This window comes from Bufo bufo, chromosome 2 (assembly GCF_905171765.1).
Source record: "Bufo bufo chromosome 2, aBufBuf1.1, whole genome shotgun sequence".
NCBI classification, from domain to species: Eukaryota; Metazoa; Chordata; class Amphibia; order Anura; family Bufonidae; genus Bufo; species Bufo bufo.
The window spans coordinates 468,787,300-468,799,341 of NC_053390.1; the positions used below are offsets into that span (position 1 = coordinate 468,787,300).

Sequence of the window (12,042 nt, forward strand, 5' to 3'; positions counted from 1 at the left end):
TAACTCCATTGCAGCCTAATAAAATAAGTCACAGTCTTACTCCACAAGTGAATGAAGCTCTACAGAGAAGTTCTCCTGCTCAAAGAACTGTTACCAACAGGAATGATGTCACTCATAGTGAACTTATTCTAGGCACAACTTCTAATCAGAGAGATGTAACCCCTGCAAATTTAAATGACATTTCTCGTGAAGTAGTGACACCTATCCACCCACTATGGTCTCCACCAGCCATACAGGGAATGGCAGGAGATGAACCCAGGAGCCCTTACAGAAGTAGGAATGTGGTACAGTCCAATTTGATCCCAACAGGCAGGCGACCTGGAACAAGACACTATCAATATGGTAGGATGAGTCATTTAACTGTTTACTGATACATAGAATGAGTGGCAGTAGCTATAGGGGGTGCAGATGGCCAATAGACCCAAATGCTGTAAAACAGCAGCACCACTATGCTTGGGTGATGTGCAAATGTAACTATACATCATGCTAACTGAACAGTAATATAGTTATGCTATACTGAACTATTTCATCTTACAAATGATCTAATGGTACAGTCCTCCTGAGACCAATTATTGTGTGGGTCCCACAGAAGATCCTCTGGTCATCTAAAGAGCACTACAGTCTTGCTAACCAAAAAAGGATTATATGTTCAGGAACATTTTAAACCTATTTTGGGCATGATGATCTTGAACTGTGGGATCATGAAATGGCAACACTTAGATATAAGGAATACTTGGTTTTCAGCTGTTTAGCACTATTTTGGTGCAATTATTCCATGAAACAAACAGGCTGATCAGTGGGCAATGTTAATGCGTAAATAGGCAAGATTTATTTTTGGAACACATTAATTAGAATTAAAAAACACATACAGTAAACGAAGGATACCATAACATTTCTGGTGAAGAATGTACTGCTGATTGTTACAAATGCTGTGTATTTTGCACTCATTTACCTCTGCATTCATAGGACTTCCTGATCTGGTTCCTGATGCTCTTTTCATCCAAACTGCCACGTATATCCAGAGGGTTCCTTTGTACAGTCTTCAGTGTGCAGCAGAAGAAAACTGTTTAGCCAGGTGTGAGAAAATGCATGGTCAAAGTTTCTTTTTTGTGCTGCTGTAGGGAAACAGTAAGCCCTCATTCACCAAATGTGTCTATACACATTCAAAATTTTGTAGGGCGATGGAAACAGATAAACATTTAAGTTGTTTTTTCCCCATTCATTTACCTGTAGCTTAGAGTTGCAAAAAATATATTGAGGTTTCTTATATCTACATTCATTCCTGTGAAGAAAAGTCAGCCTCCATCCAATAGAGCGTGCAGGATTTTTTCACTCAAAACTTCAAAGACTACATATATAAAATCTCAGGGCAAAATATAGCATCACTTGGACACATGGATATCACCATGGTATAACATTAATACTTTATTCTGGATCCACACAGAACTGGTATGGATGTATAACACAGTCATGTGTACTGTAAGTGGTCAGAGGTTTAAGATTTGGAATCAATTAGAATACACAATGAGGGACATTTACTATTGTCTTTACGCCACAAGCCATGTGTGCACAATAATTTTACTTTTTAAGCTTCTCTCCTTAGTGCAGCCCAGGAGATTTACTATAACTTATGCCAGAAATTGGCATACGTTATAGCTGAAGACTGTGCCAGACGTCAGGGCAGACATGCATCTAATTTATTAAGAGGCATCTGCACACGAATCACGATTGGCGTATGGGAACACCCGTCTTGATAAATTTCCCTCACTAAGTTTAAACTCACAAATTGACATGAATTTGACAGTTCAATAGAATTCCAGATTAGGGTATAAAAATGGCTAATTTCAGTTTAGTGAATATTGACTAGCTCCGAGACTAAGGCTGAGTTCACACGGGCGTTGCGGGAAAATGTGCGGGTGCGTTGCGGAAACACGCGCGATTTTTCCACGTGAGTGCAAAACATTGTAATGCGTTTTGCACTCGCGTGAGAAAAATCGCGCATGTTTGGTACCCAAACCCGAACTTCTTCACAGAAGTTCGGGCTTGGGATCGGTGTTCTGTAGATTGTATTATTTTCCCTTATAAAATGGTTATAAGGGAAAATAATAGCATTCTGAATACAGAATGCATAGTAAAACAGTGCTGGAGGGGTTAAAAAAATAAATAAAATAATTTTACTCACCTTAATCCACTTGATTGCGGAGCCGGCATCTCCTTCTGTCTTCATCTTAGCTGTGTGGAGCAACAGGACCTGTGGTGACGTCACTCCGGTCATCACATGATCTTTTACCATGGTGATGGATCATGTGATGGATCATGTGATGACCGGAGTGACGTCACCACAGGTCCTGTTGCTCCACACAGCTAAGATGAAGACAGAAGGAGATGCCGGCTCCGCAATCAAGTGGATTAAGATGAGTTAAATTATTTCAAAAAAAAATTTGAACCCCTCCAGCGCTATTTTAGTATGCATTCTGTATTCAGAATGCTATTATTTTCCCTTATAACCATGTTATAAGGGAAAATAAGAATGATCGGGTCTCCATCCTGATCGTCTCCTAGCAACCGTGCGTATAAAATCGCACCGCATCCGCACTTGCTTGCGGATGCTTGCGATTTTCACGCAACCCCATTCACTTCTATGGGGCCTGCGTTGCGTGAAAAACGCAGAATATAGAGCATGCTGCGATTTTCACGCAACACACAAGTGATGCGTGAAAATCACTACTCATGTGAACAGCCCCATAGAATGAATGGGTCCAGATTCAGTGCGGGTGCAATGCGTTCACCTCCCGCATTGCACCCGTGCGGAATACTCGCCCGTGTTAACTCAGCCTAAAGGACTGATATGTATAAATAAGGCTCTTGGTTTTTTAATACCTCCATGGCTCTCTATGAGTCAAAGTCTGACTTTTTAACAAGCCTTGGAACATAAAAATGGAAAATAGCCAAGTCAAATATCCATCCAAGGCTTGTTAAAAAGTCAGACTTTGACTCCTAAGGATCCGCATCTGGAAGGTGGCACTAATGAGATGGTTCTCTTTCCATGGGAGATACCTCTTTGCATATTTTTTTTTTCCTCATTGAGCATTGCTAAAAAGTCTCCATACACAGTTGGTCTCTTAGAAGAGAGCTAGCACACCGCCTAAGCTTCATGACCGAAGAATAGTGAATTTTGAGAGACATCATGTGCTCTCTTCCTGTGGCATTGTTATTATATAGAGGGGTAAAAAGTCTATTGGACATACAGAAACAGCCAAAATATAAAGCAGCTCTTTTGGCTGTGGGTTCCCCTAGACTTAAATGATGGGCAAATGACAGAAATGGGGGTCAGGGCCCCCATGCAACGTCTTTAGGAACACATATGAAGGTTTAATGGTCTATCAGATTATATATATATTTTTTATTAAACTGATCACCTAATTCTAACCTTTGTATTCTAAAATGAACAGTATAATATGACTTCCTATGCAATTTAGCATTAATCTACTATCAGAGGCTCTGATGTGCAGTGGACAGCATCCCTGTAGCTTCCAGCAATGCTGGATACAAAGAGATCCAGCAGGCTGTTTCGATCTGACAAGCACTAGTGTGAAATTAGCCATAGGCTTCATTCACATCTCAGTTAGTAGATCCGGCAGGTTGTTTTGGCACAGAGCAATCTGCCGGATCCTCTATTTTACCACTGGATAACCATTGATTGCAATGAAGTATGGCGGTGATCTAGCAGATTCCCGGCATAGATTCCAGTTTACGGACGGACAAAAACTGTTGCGTGCAACGGTAATTTGTCCAGCCAACAGCCGGCATTTGCACCAGATCTCCGATACAGAGACATGAATCCAGCCTTACTCAGTTTATTCCCATCTCAGCAATGAAAGCAATAGATGAGAATAAGCTTTCAAGCAGTGTTGATCCCTAGGACTTATTTCTTTGCCTTTTTTAAAGGGAACCTGTCAGCGGCAAAAACCACCCCAAACTGCCAGCAGTACCTTCAAGTATCCGGCAGTGTGTTTCTAATGATGATTTTCTTCCTGCAGTCAAATGTGGTAAAAGCTGGAAAAAACGATCTTTTATCCCCTGAGCGCGCTATTTTCGAGTCACTCTTGAAGTCAAGCGGGCAGCGGCTTCCTTGCTTCAAGTCAAGGTAACCACGCCCCCTTCCCTGCCTCTTCTCCTGTGACTGACAGCTGGCGGTTCGGCAAAGCCGCATCTGACTGCAGGAAGAAAATCATCATTAGAAACACACTGCCGGCTACTTGAAGGTACTGCTGGCAGTTTGGGGTGGTTTTTGCCACTGACAGGTTCCCTTTAATATCACATACTCTGTATTTATTAACTTTCAATCTCTAAAATGAAAGCTTTTTCTAATACTGAGTACATAAACTGCTAATACCAAATGTTACCTATTTAAAGCCCATGATAATGAAAGCCGCATTAGGCCTCATGCACACGACCGTTGTGTGCATCCGTGTCCGTTGTTCCGTTGACTTTCAATGGGTCCGTTGAAAACTCGGAAAATGCACCATTGTACATCCGTGTCCGTGATCCGTGTTTCCTGTCAAATGGAATGACCTGTCCTATTTTTTTGACGGACAACGGTTCACGGACCAATTCAAGTCAATGGGTCCGTGAAAAAACACGGATGCACACAAGATTGTCATCCGCGTCCATCATCCGTGTCCGTAGGCTACTTTCACACAGACGGATCCGCTGATCCGTCTGCATAAAAGCTTTTTAGATCTGAGTTTTCACTTCGTGAAAACTCAGATCCGACAGTATATTCTAACACAGAGGCGTTCCCATAGTGATGGGGATGCTTCAAGTTAGAATATACTACGAACTGTGTACATGACTGCCCCCTGCTGCCTGGCAGCACCCGATCTCTTACAGGGGGCTGTGATCCTCACAATTAACCCCTCAGGTGCCGCACCTGAGGGGTTAATTGTGCGTATCATAGCCCCCTGTAAGAGATCAGGTGCTGCAAGGCAGGAGGGGGCAGACCCCCTCCCTCCCCAATTTTAAATTCATTGGTGGCCAGTGCGGTCCCCCCTCCCTCCCTCCCTTGTATTTAGCTCATTGGTGGCCAGTGCGGCCCCCCTCCCTCCCTCCCCAGTATTATATTCATTGGTGGCCATATACTTACCTGCGATGTCTGTGACCGGCCGGGCGCTCCTCCTACTGGTAAGTGACAGGTCTGTGCTATGAGCAATGCGCCGCACAGACCTGTCACTTACCAGTAGGAGGAGCGCCCGGCCGGTCACAGACATCGCAGGTAAATACAGGGGAGGGAGGGGGGACCGCACTGGCCACCAATGAATTTAAAACTGGGGAGGGAGGGGGTCTGCCTTCTCCTGCCTGGCAGCACCTGATCTGTTACAGGGGGCTATGATACGCACAATTAACCCCTCAGGTGCGGCACCTGAGGGGTTAATTGTGCGGATCACAGCCCCCTGTAAGAGATCGGGTGCTGCCAGGCAGCAGGGGGCAGTTATTACACAGTTCTTAGTATATTCTAACTTGAAGCGTCCCCATCACTATGGGAACGCCTCTGTGTTAGAATATACTGTCGGATCTGAGTTTCACGATCTAACTCAAATCCGATGGTATATTCTAACATAGAGGCGTTCCCATGGTGATGGGGACGCTTCAAGTTAAAATATACCATCGGATTGGAGAAAACTCCGATCCGATGGTATATTAGGGACTCCTGACTTTACATTGAAAGTCAATGGGGGACGGATCCGTTTGCAATTGCACCATATTGTGTCAACGTCAAACGGATTCGTCCCCATTGACTTGCATTGTAAGTCAGGACGGATCCGTTTGGCTCCGCACGGCCAGGCGGACACCAAAATGACTTTTTCCTTAATGTCCTCCTTTTTGGATCCTCCAAAAATCAAGGAAGACCCACGGAAGAAAAAACGGTCACGATCACGGAACAACGGAAATCCGTTTTGCGGACCGCAAAAAACACCGGTCATGTGCATGAGGCCTTATGTCGCAATAACGCCCCATAGTAGTATAGCCCCCCTGCCTCACCCTGTTTCCCAATTTCCCAATAATGAATTTCCTTTTTTTTTTATTAAGAAGAAATTTTTAAGGAAAAGTCATTTTGCCTCTCCAGTTTATCAGACTTTTATATTGGAAAAAGTAGAACATAAATATGGAGCGCATTCTGAGGCATAAATACATTGATAAATCTTCTACTTCACACAGTAAATTATAAAATTGGCTACCTGCCTCCACCACTAGGTGGAGCTCAGTGCATGGAAATGTATACCGTTACTACTGAACTTATTGAAAGCTGTAGTCTCTATGTACTAAGCTCTCTCTAGTGGCAGTAATGTGGTCTGCCTCTATGGGAGGTATATAGATAGGTTATCAGTGTTAAACACCTGGAAAACCCCTTGAAAGAGTGTTTCATTGGGATTCATTATCTTCATCGTATCCTTATTTTCTAGATCAGCCTACTCACCAGGTATTTTAGAAATAAGCTCTAGAGTTTTACTTCGTTTCCCTCAAAGAGTTAAAAACCGTGGCACAGCAGACTTCTTACCAGTGAAGCCAAGGCACACATGGGAATGGCACAGCTGCCACCAGTGAGTACTTATTACTGTTGGAACATACGATAGTAAGTTTTTTTATTATAGTAATGTGTTTCCCTGTCTTATTCATTAAAAGGCATTATCACAGCATGGATTCCTTTAGTAATTATGACCTTCTGGACTCAGCGACCCATCAAAAGGTGGCAGAGGGTCATAAGGCCAGCTTCTGTCTGGAGGATACCTCCTGTGATTTAGGAGTAAGGAGAAGATATGCCTGTACAGCACACACCCAGGTAATACACTATTGCCGAATTTATAGTTAGAAAAACAAATACGTTAGTTTATACATTATACCTATGGCTGTGTGTTCAAAAAGGCCTTATTGTATCAAAAGATATATGAAGCAATGTAATTAACCGCATTTGGCCAAATACACTCATAATGCCATGCTCATATATATATATATTTATACATATATGTTCCAGGGACTGAGCCCAGGATGTTATGACACTTACCATGCCAACATTGATTGTCAGTGGATTGATATTACGGATGTACTCCCAGGAAAATATATTCTCAAGGTGAGTAATAGACAGCAATTTTTTTTTTTCATCTCCGCATTTGAAAAGACATAACTTTTTTGTTTTTCTGTGGATATAGCTGTATGAAGGCTTGTTTTTGTCAGACAAGTATTTTTATGGCATTATTTTGGAGTACATCTATATGTATAAAAAACAGCAAATCTGATCGCTCATATAATACACTGAAATACTTCTTTAATCAAGTGTATTATGTTGTATTATGTTACTGTAATAAGTTGTGCCATAACTCTATTATTCCTCCTGGGTGGGTGTTTTCATCCCCTTTTCATTAAGATATGTACTAATTCAGAGGAATGGCCCAATGCAGAGTTTTGAGAAAAGATGCCCCAGAATTGCAGAATTGAAAAAAGTACTTGCTATCACAGGCAATTTAGGAGAGATACCAGGTCCTCACTAACCCCTTCCGTCAAAACATTATGTGTGGTGCTATAAAGAGGTCGCCAGCACAACCCACCGTACATGTATGGCACTAAGAATGGTGAAGGCTCAGCTGTGCCTGCGCCATAACTTACAAGAGCCAGCTGTATTATTCAGTAGGCACCCCACTCTAACTGCTGGTATTGGGAGGTGCCGAGAGGTTCCAATAAAAGCCAGGGGTCAAACGATGGCTTTTAGGCCTGCCGGAGTTGTAAGAAAAAGATTGCAGACACGAAGGTAGGTAGCCAGCGGCAAACATTATTTTTCCAGTGAAGGCACACAGTGGAAAAAGGCAAGTCCAAATGAATTCTTTTGTCTGATAAATACAAAAAGTTCTCCTTGGTTGCACCACCAGAATATTGAAGTCAGTTCCAGTACAGGTCACTACATATGTGTTCAGGTAAAATTCAGGTTGTATCCTATATTCTTCTATACACTGCGTGCAGAATTATTAGGTAAATGAGTATTTTGACCACATCATCCTCTTTATGCATGTTGTCTTACTCCAAGCTGTATAGGCTCGAAAGCCTACTACCAATTAAGCATATTAGGTGATGTGCATCTCTGTAATGAGAAGGGGTGTGGTCTAATGACATCAACACCCTATATTAGGTGTGCATAATTATTAGGCAACTTCCTTTCCTTTGGCAAAATGGGTCAAAAGAAGGACTTGACAGGCTCAGAAAAGTCAAAAATAGTGAGATATCTTGCAGAGGGATGCAGCACTCTTAAAATTGCAAAGCTTCTGAAGCGTGATCATCGAACAATCAAGCGTTTCATTCAAAATAGTCAACAGGGTCGCAAGAAGCGTGTGGAAAAACCAAGGCGCAAAATAACTGCCCATGAACTGAGAAATGTCAAGCGTGCAGCTGCCAAGATGCCACTTGCCACCAGTTTGGCCATATTTCAGAGCTGCAACATCACTGGAGTGCCCAAAAGCACAAGGTGTACAATACTCAGAGACATGGCCAAGGTAAGAAAGGCTGAAAGACGACCACCACTGAACAAGACACACAAGCTGAAACATCAAGACTGGGCCAAGAAATATCTCAAGACTGATTTTTCTAAGGTTTTATGGACTGATGAAATGAGAGTGAGTCTTGATGGGCCAGATGGATGGGCCCGTGGCTGGATTGGTAAAGGGCAGAGAGCTCCAGTCCGACTCAGACGCCAGCAAGGTGGAGGTGGAGTACTGGTTTGGGCTGGTATCATCAAAGATGAGCTTGTGGGGCCTTTTCGGGTTGAGGATGGAGTCAAGCTCAACTCCCAGTCCTACTGCCAGTTTCTGGAAGACACCTTCTTCAAGCAGTGGTACAGGAAGAAGTCTGCATCCTTCAAGAAAAACATGATTTTCATGCAGGACAATGCTCCATCACACGCGTCCATGTACTCCACAGCGTGGCTGGCAAGAAAGGGTATAAAAGAAGAAAATCTAATGACATGGCCTCCTTGTTCACCTGATCTGAACCCCATTGAGAACCTGTGGTCCATCATCAAATGTGAGATTTACAAGGAGGGAAAACAGTACACCTCTCTGAACAGTGTCTGGGAGGCTGTGGTTGCTGCTGCACGCAATGTTGATGGTGAACAGATCAAAACACTGACAGAATCCATGGATGGCAGGCTTTTGAGTGTCCTTGCAAAGAAAGGTGGCTATATTGGTCACTGATTTGTTTTTGTTTTGTTTTTGCATGTCAGAAATGTATATTTGTGAATGTTGAGATGTTATATTGGTTTCACTGGTAAAAATAAATAATTGAAATGGGTATATATTTGTTTTTTGTTAAGTTGCCTAATAATTATGCACAGTAATAGTCACCTGCACACACGGATATCCCCCTAAAATAGCTAAAACTAAAAACAAACTAAAAACTACTTCCAAAAATATTCAGCTTTGATATTAATGAGTTTTTTGGGTTCATTGAGAACATGGTTGTTGTTCAATAATAAAATTAATCCTCAAAAATACAACTTGCCTAATAATTCTGCACTCCCTGTATGGTGCATCTACACCAAGTCTGTAGCTGTGTGTGTATTTCAAATCACTTTACACTGTGCTATGCTGAAGTTAGAAAGGGAACCTATGATACCCATTTCTTCCTGAATACACCAACACGCCATATGTGGTCATAAACTGCCATAAACTGCCATAAACTGCTGTTTTGGCATTTGAGGCCTAGTTTGGCTGACAACTACAGAGCCACTGAGGTGAAATAACAAGAGAAACCCCCAAAGATTTTTTTATTAAAACAAAAAATCTGGAAAGTGTGGCATTTGTATTCAGCCCCCGTGAGTAAATACTTTGTAGGACCATGTTTCACTGCAATTACAGCTGCAAGTCTTTTGAAGTATGTCTCTACCAACTTTGCACATCTAGAGGCTGAAATTTTTGCCAACAGTCAGATTAGATAAAGAGCATCTGTGAACATCAATTTTCAAGTCTTGCCACAGATTCTCGATTGGATTTAGGTCTGGACTTCGACTGGGTCATTCTAATACATGAATATGCTTTGATCTAAACCATTCCATTGTAGCTCTGGTTGTATGTTTAAGGTCGTTGTCCTGCTGGAATGTGAACCTCTGCCCCAGTCTCAATTGGTCTCATCTGACCAAAGCACCTTCTTTCACATGTTTGCTGTGTCCCCCTAAATGGCTTGTGGCAAACTGCAAATGGGATTTCTTAAAGCTTGCTTTTAAAAATGGCTTTCTTCTTGCCACTCTTCCTTAAAGGTCATAGCTCTCCTGTGGACAGATTCTCCCACCTGAGATGTGGATCTCAGCAGCTCCTCCATAGTGACCATGGGTCTCTTGGCTGCTTCTCTAATTAGTGCTCTCCTTGCCTGGGCTGTCAGTTTAGATGGACGGCCATTCCTTGGTAGGTTTGTGCCATGCTCCTTCCATTTTCGGATGATGAATTGAACAGTGCTCTGCAAGATGTTCACAGCTTGGGATATTGTTATTATAAGCTAACCCTGGTTTACACTTCCCCACAACTTTATCCCTGACCTGTCTGGTGTGTTCCTTGGTTTTCACAGAACAGCTGTAGTTATACTGATAATAAGCTACACACCAGTGGACTAATTTACTAATTAGGTGACTTCTGAAGGTCACATTGGATTTTATTTAGGGGTATCAGAGTACAGGGGGCTGAATACAAATGGACACCACACTTTTCAGATTTTTATTTATTAAAAATGTTGAAAACTATGTATCATTTTCTTTTCATTTCACACATACTCGCTACTTTGTGTTGGTCTATTACATAAAATCCCACTAAAATACATTTAAGTTTAAGCGCAACATGAAAAAATTTGGAAATGTTCAAGGAGTATGAATACATTTTCAAGGCACTGTATGTGGCCATTTTAACTTGATGCTTGCACGTACTGACTATGGCTGCAAAACCCAGGGTTGGGCTACAACCTTGGATGAACCGTATAGAAGAACATAGGAAAATAAGTCTGGAACCAACGGAGTATGTTACCTGAACACTGGTGAGTTACCCCTACTAGAATTGACTTGCATTGCAGACTTGGAAGTCTTTTTGTATTTAAAAGAAAAAATGCTACAGATTTATTTTAAGAAGAATACAAGCATTTACTAAGACAGAAGAGCTGTCAAAACATCTTTTATACCTGATGAAAAAATAGTGGTGTTAACGTAGGAAAAACTATCAGAATGTATATTTCAGGTCTCTGTGAACCCAAACTTCCAAGTCCTGGAGTCAGATTTCTCCAATAACGCAGTGCGATGTGATCTGACCTACACAGGAAGCTATGTAATAACTCGTAATTGCCGCCTTTCCAGGTAATCTTGTTTCTAATTAAATTGTAGATCTATGAACATTTATAAGTTTTAAAGTTAAACAAAACATGTTAATATTTTCTATTAGTATCCACATATCTGAGCTGCAGATAGGATGCTCCTCAATGAATATGAGATTCTTTTGACAGTATATAATTTTATCTAACTAAATGTAAATTGGTAAGATAACAGTGATTGGAATTGGGCATGGATTTTAGTTAAATCTTCAGAATTATATACTTATCAACATATAGAACCCCATCTTCTTCAAGGTACATGGACATTAATCTGCCCTGGCATATGTTAGTTATGACATACCCACACCCAAGCCCAGTTAATTCCATGTGGCAAAATATGACCAGTAAAAAATGAATAATCAATCTAAGGCCTCATGCACACGACCGTTGTGTGCATCCACGTCCGTTCCGTCATTTTTCACAGTTTAGCGGAGGTCCCATTCATTTCTATGGAGCTGTGAAAGAAAACTGATAGTCCTCCGTTTTTTCTCCGCGTCTGTGATCCGTGATTCCAGTCCGTCAAAAAAATATAACCTGTCCTATTCTTGTCAGTGGAAAACGGAGGATGGACCCATTCAAGTCAATGGGTCCGTCAAAAAAAACGGATGCACAACTGGCATGTCATCCGTGTCCGTTTTTTTGTACAAGACCTTG

At 41.8% G+C, this 12,042-nt stretch overlaps 1 protein-coding gene across 1 annotated transcript; it reads left to right on the forward strand.

Moving 5' to 3' along the window:
* The first annotated feature begins 239 nt into the window (after positions 1-239).
* LOC120990934 (protein-lysine 6-oxidase-like) lies at positions 240-11,378 on the forward strand. Its single transcript, XM_040419825.1, has 6 exons — positions 240-342; positions 967-1,075; positions 6,465-6,602; positions 6,685-6,841; positions 7,034-7,129; positions 11,259-11,378. Exons 1-6 carry the CDS (start codon positions 240-242, stop codon positions 11,376-11,378), a joined length of 723 nt encoding a protein of 240 aa, XP_040275759.1.
* Positions 11,379-12,042: the final 664 nt, after the last annotated feature.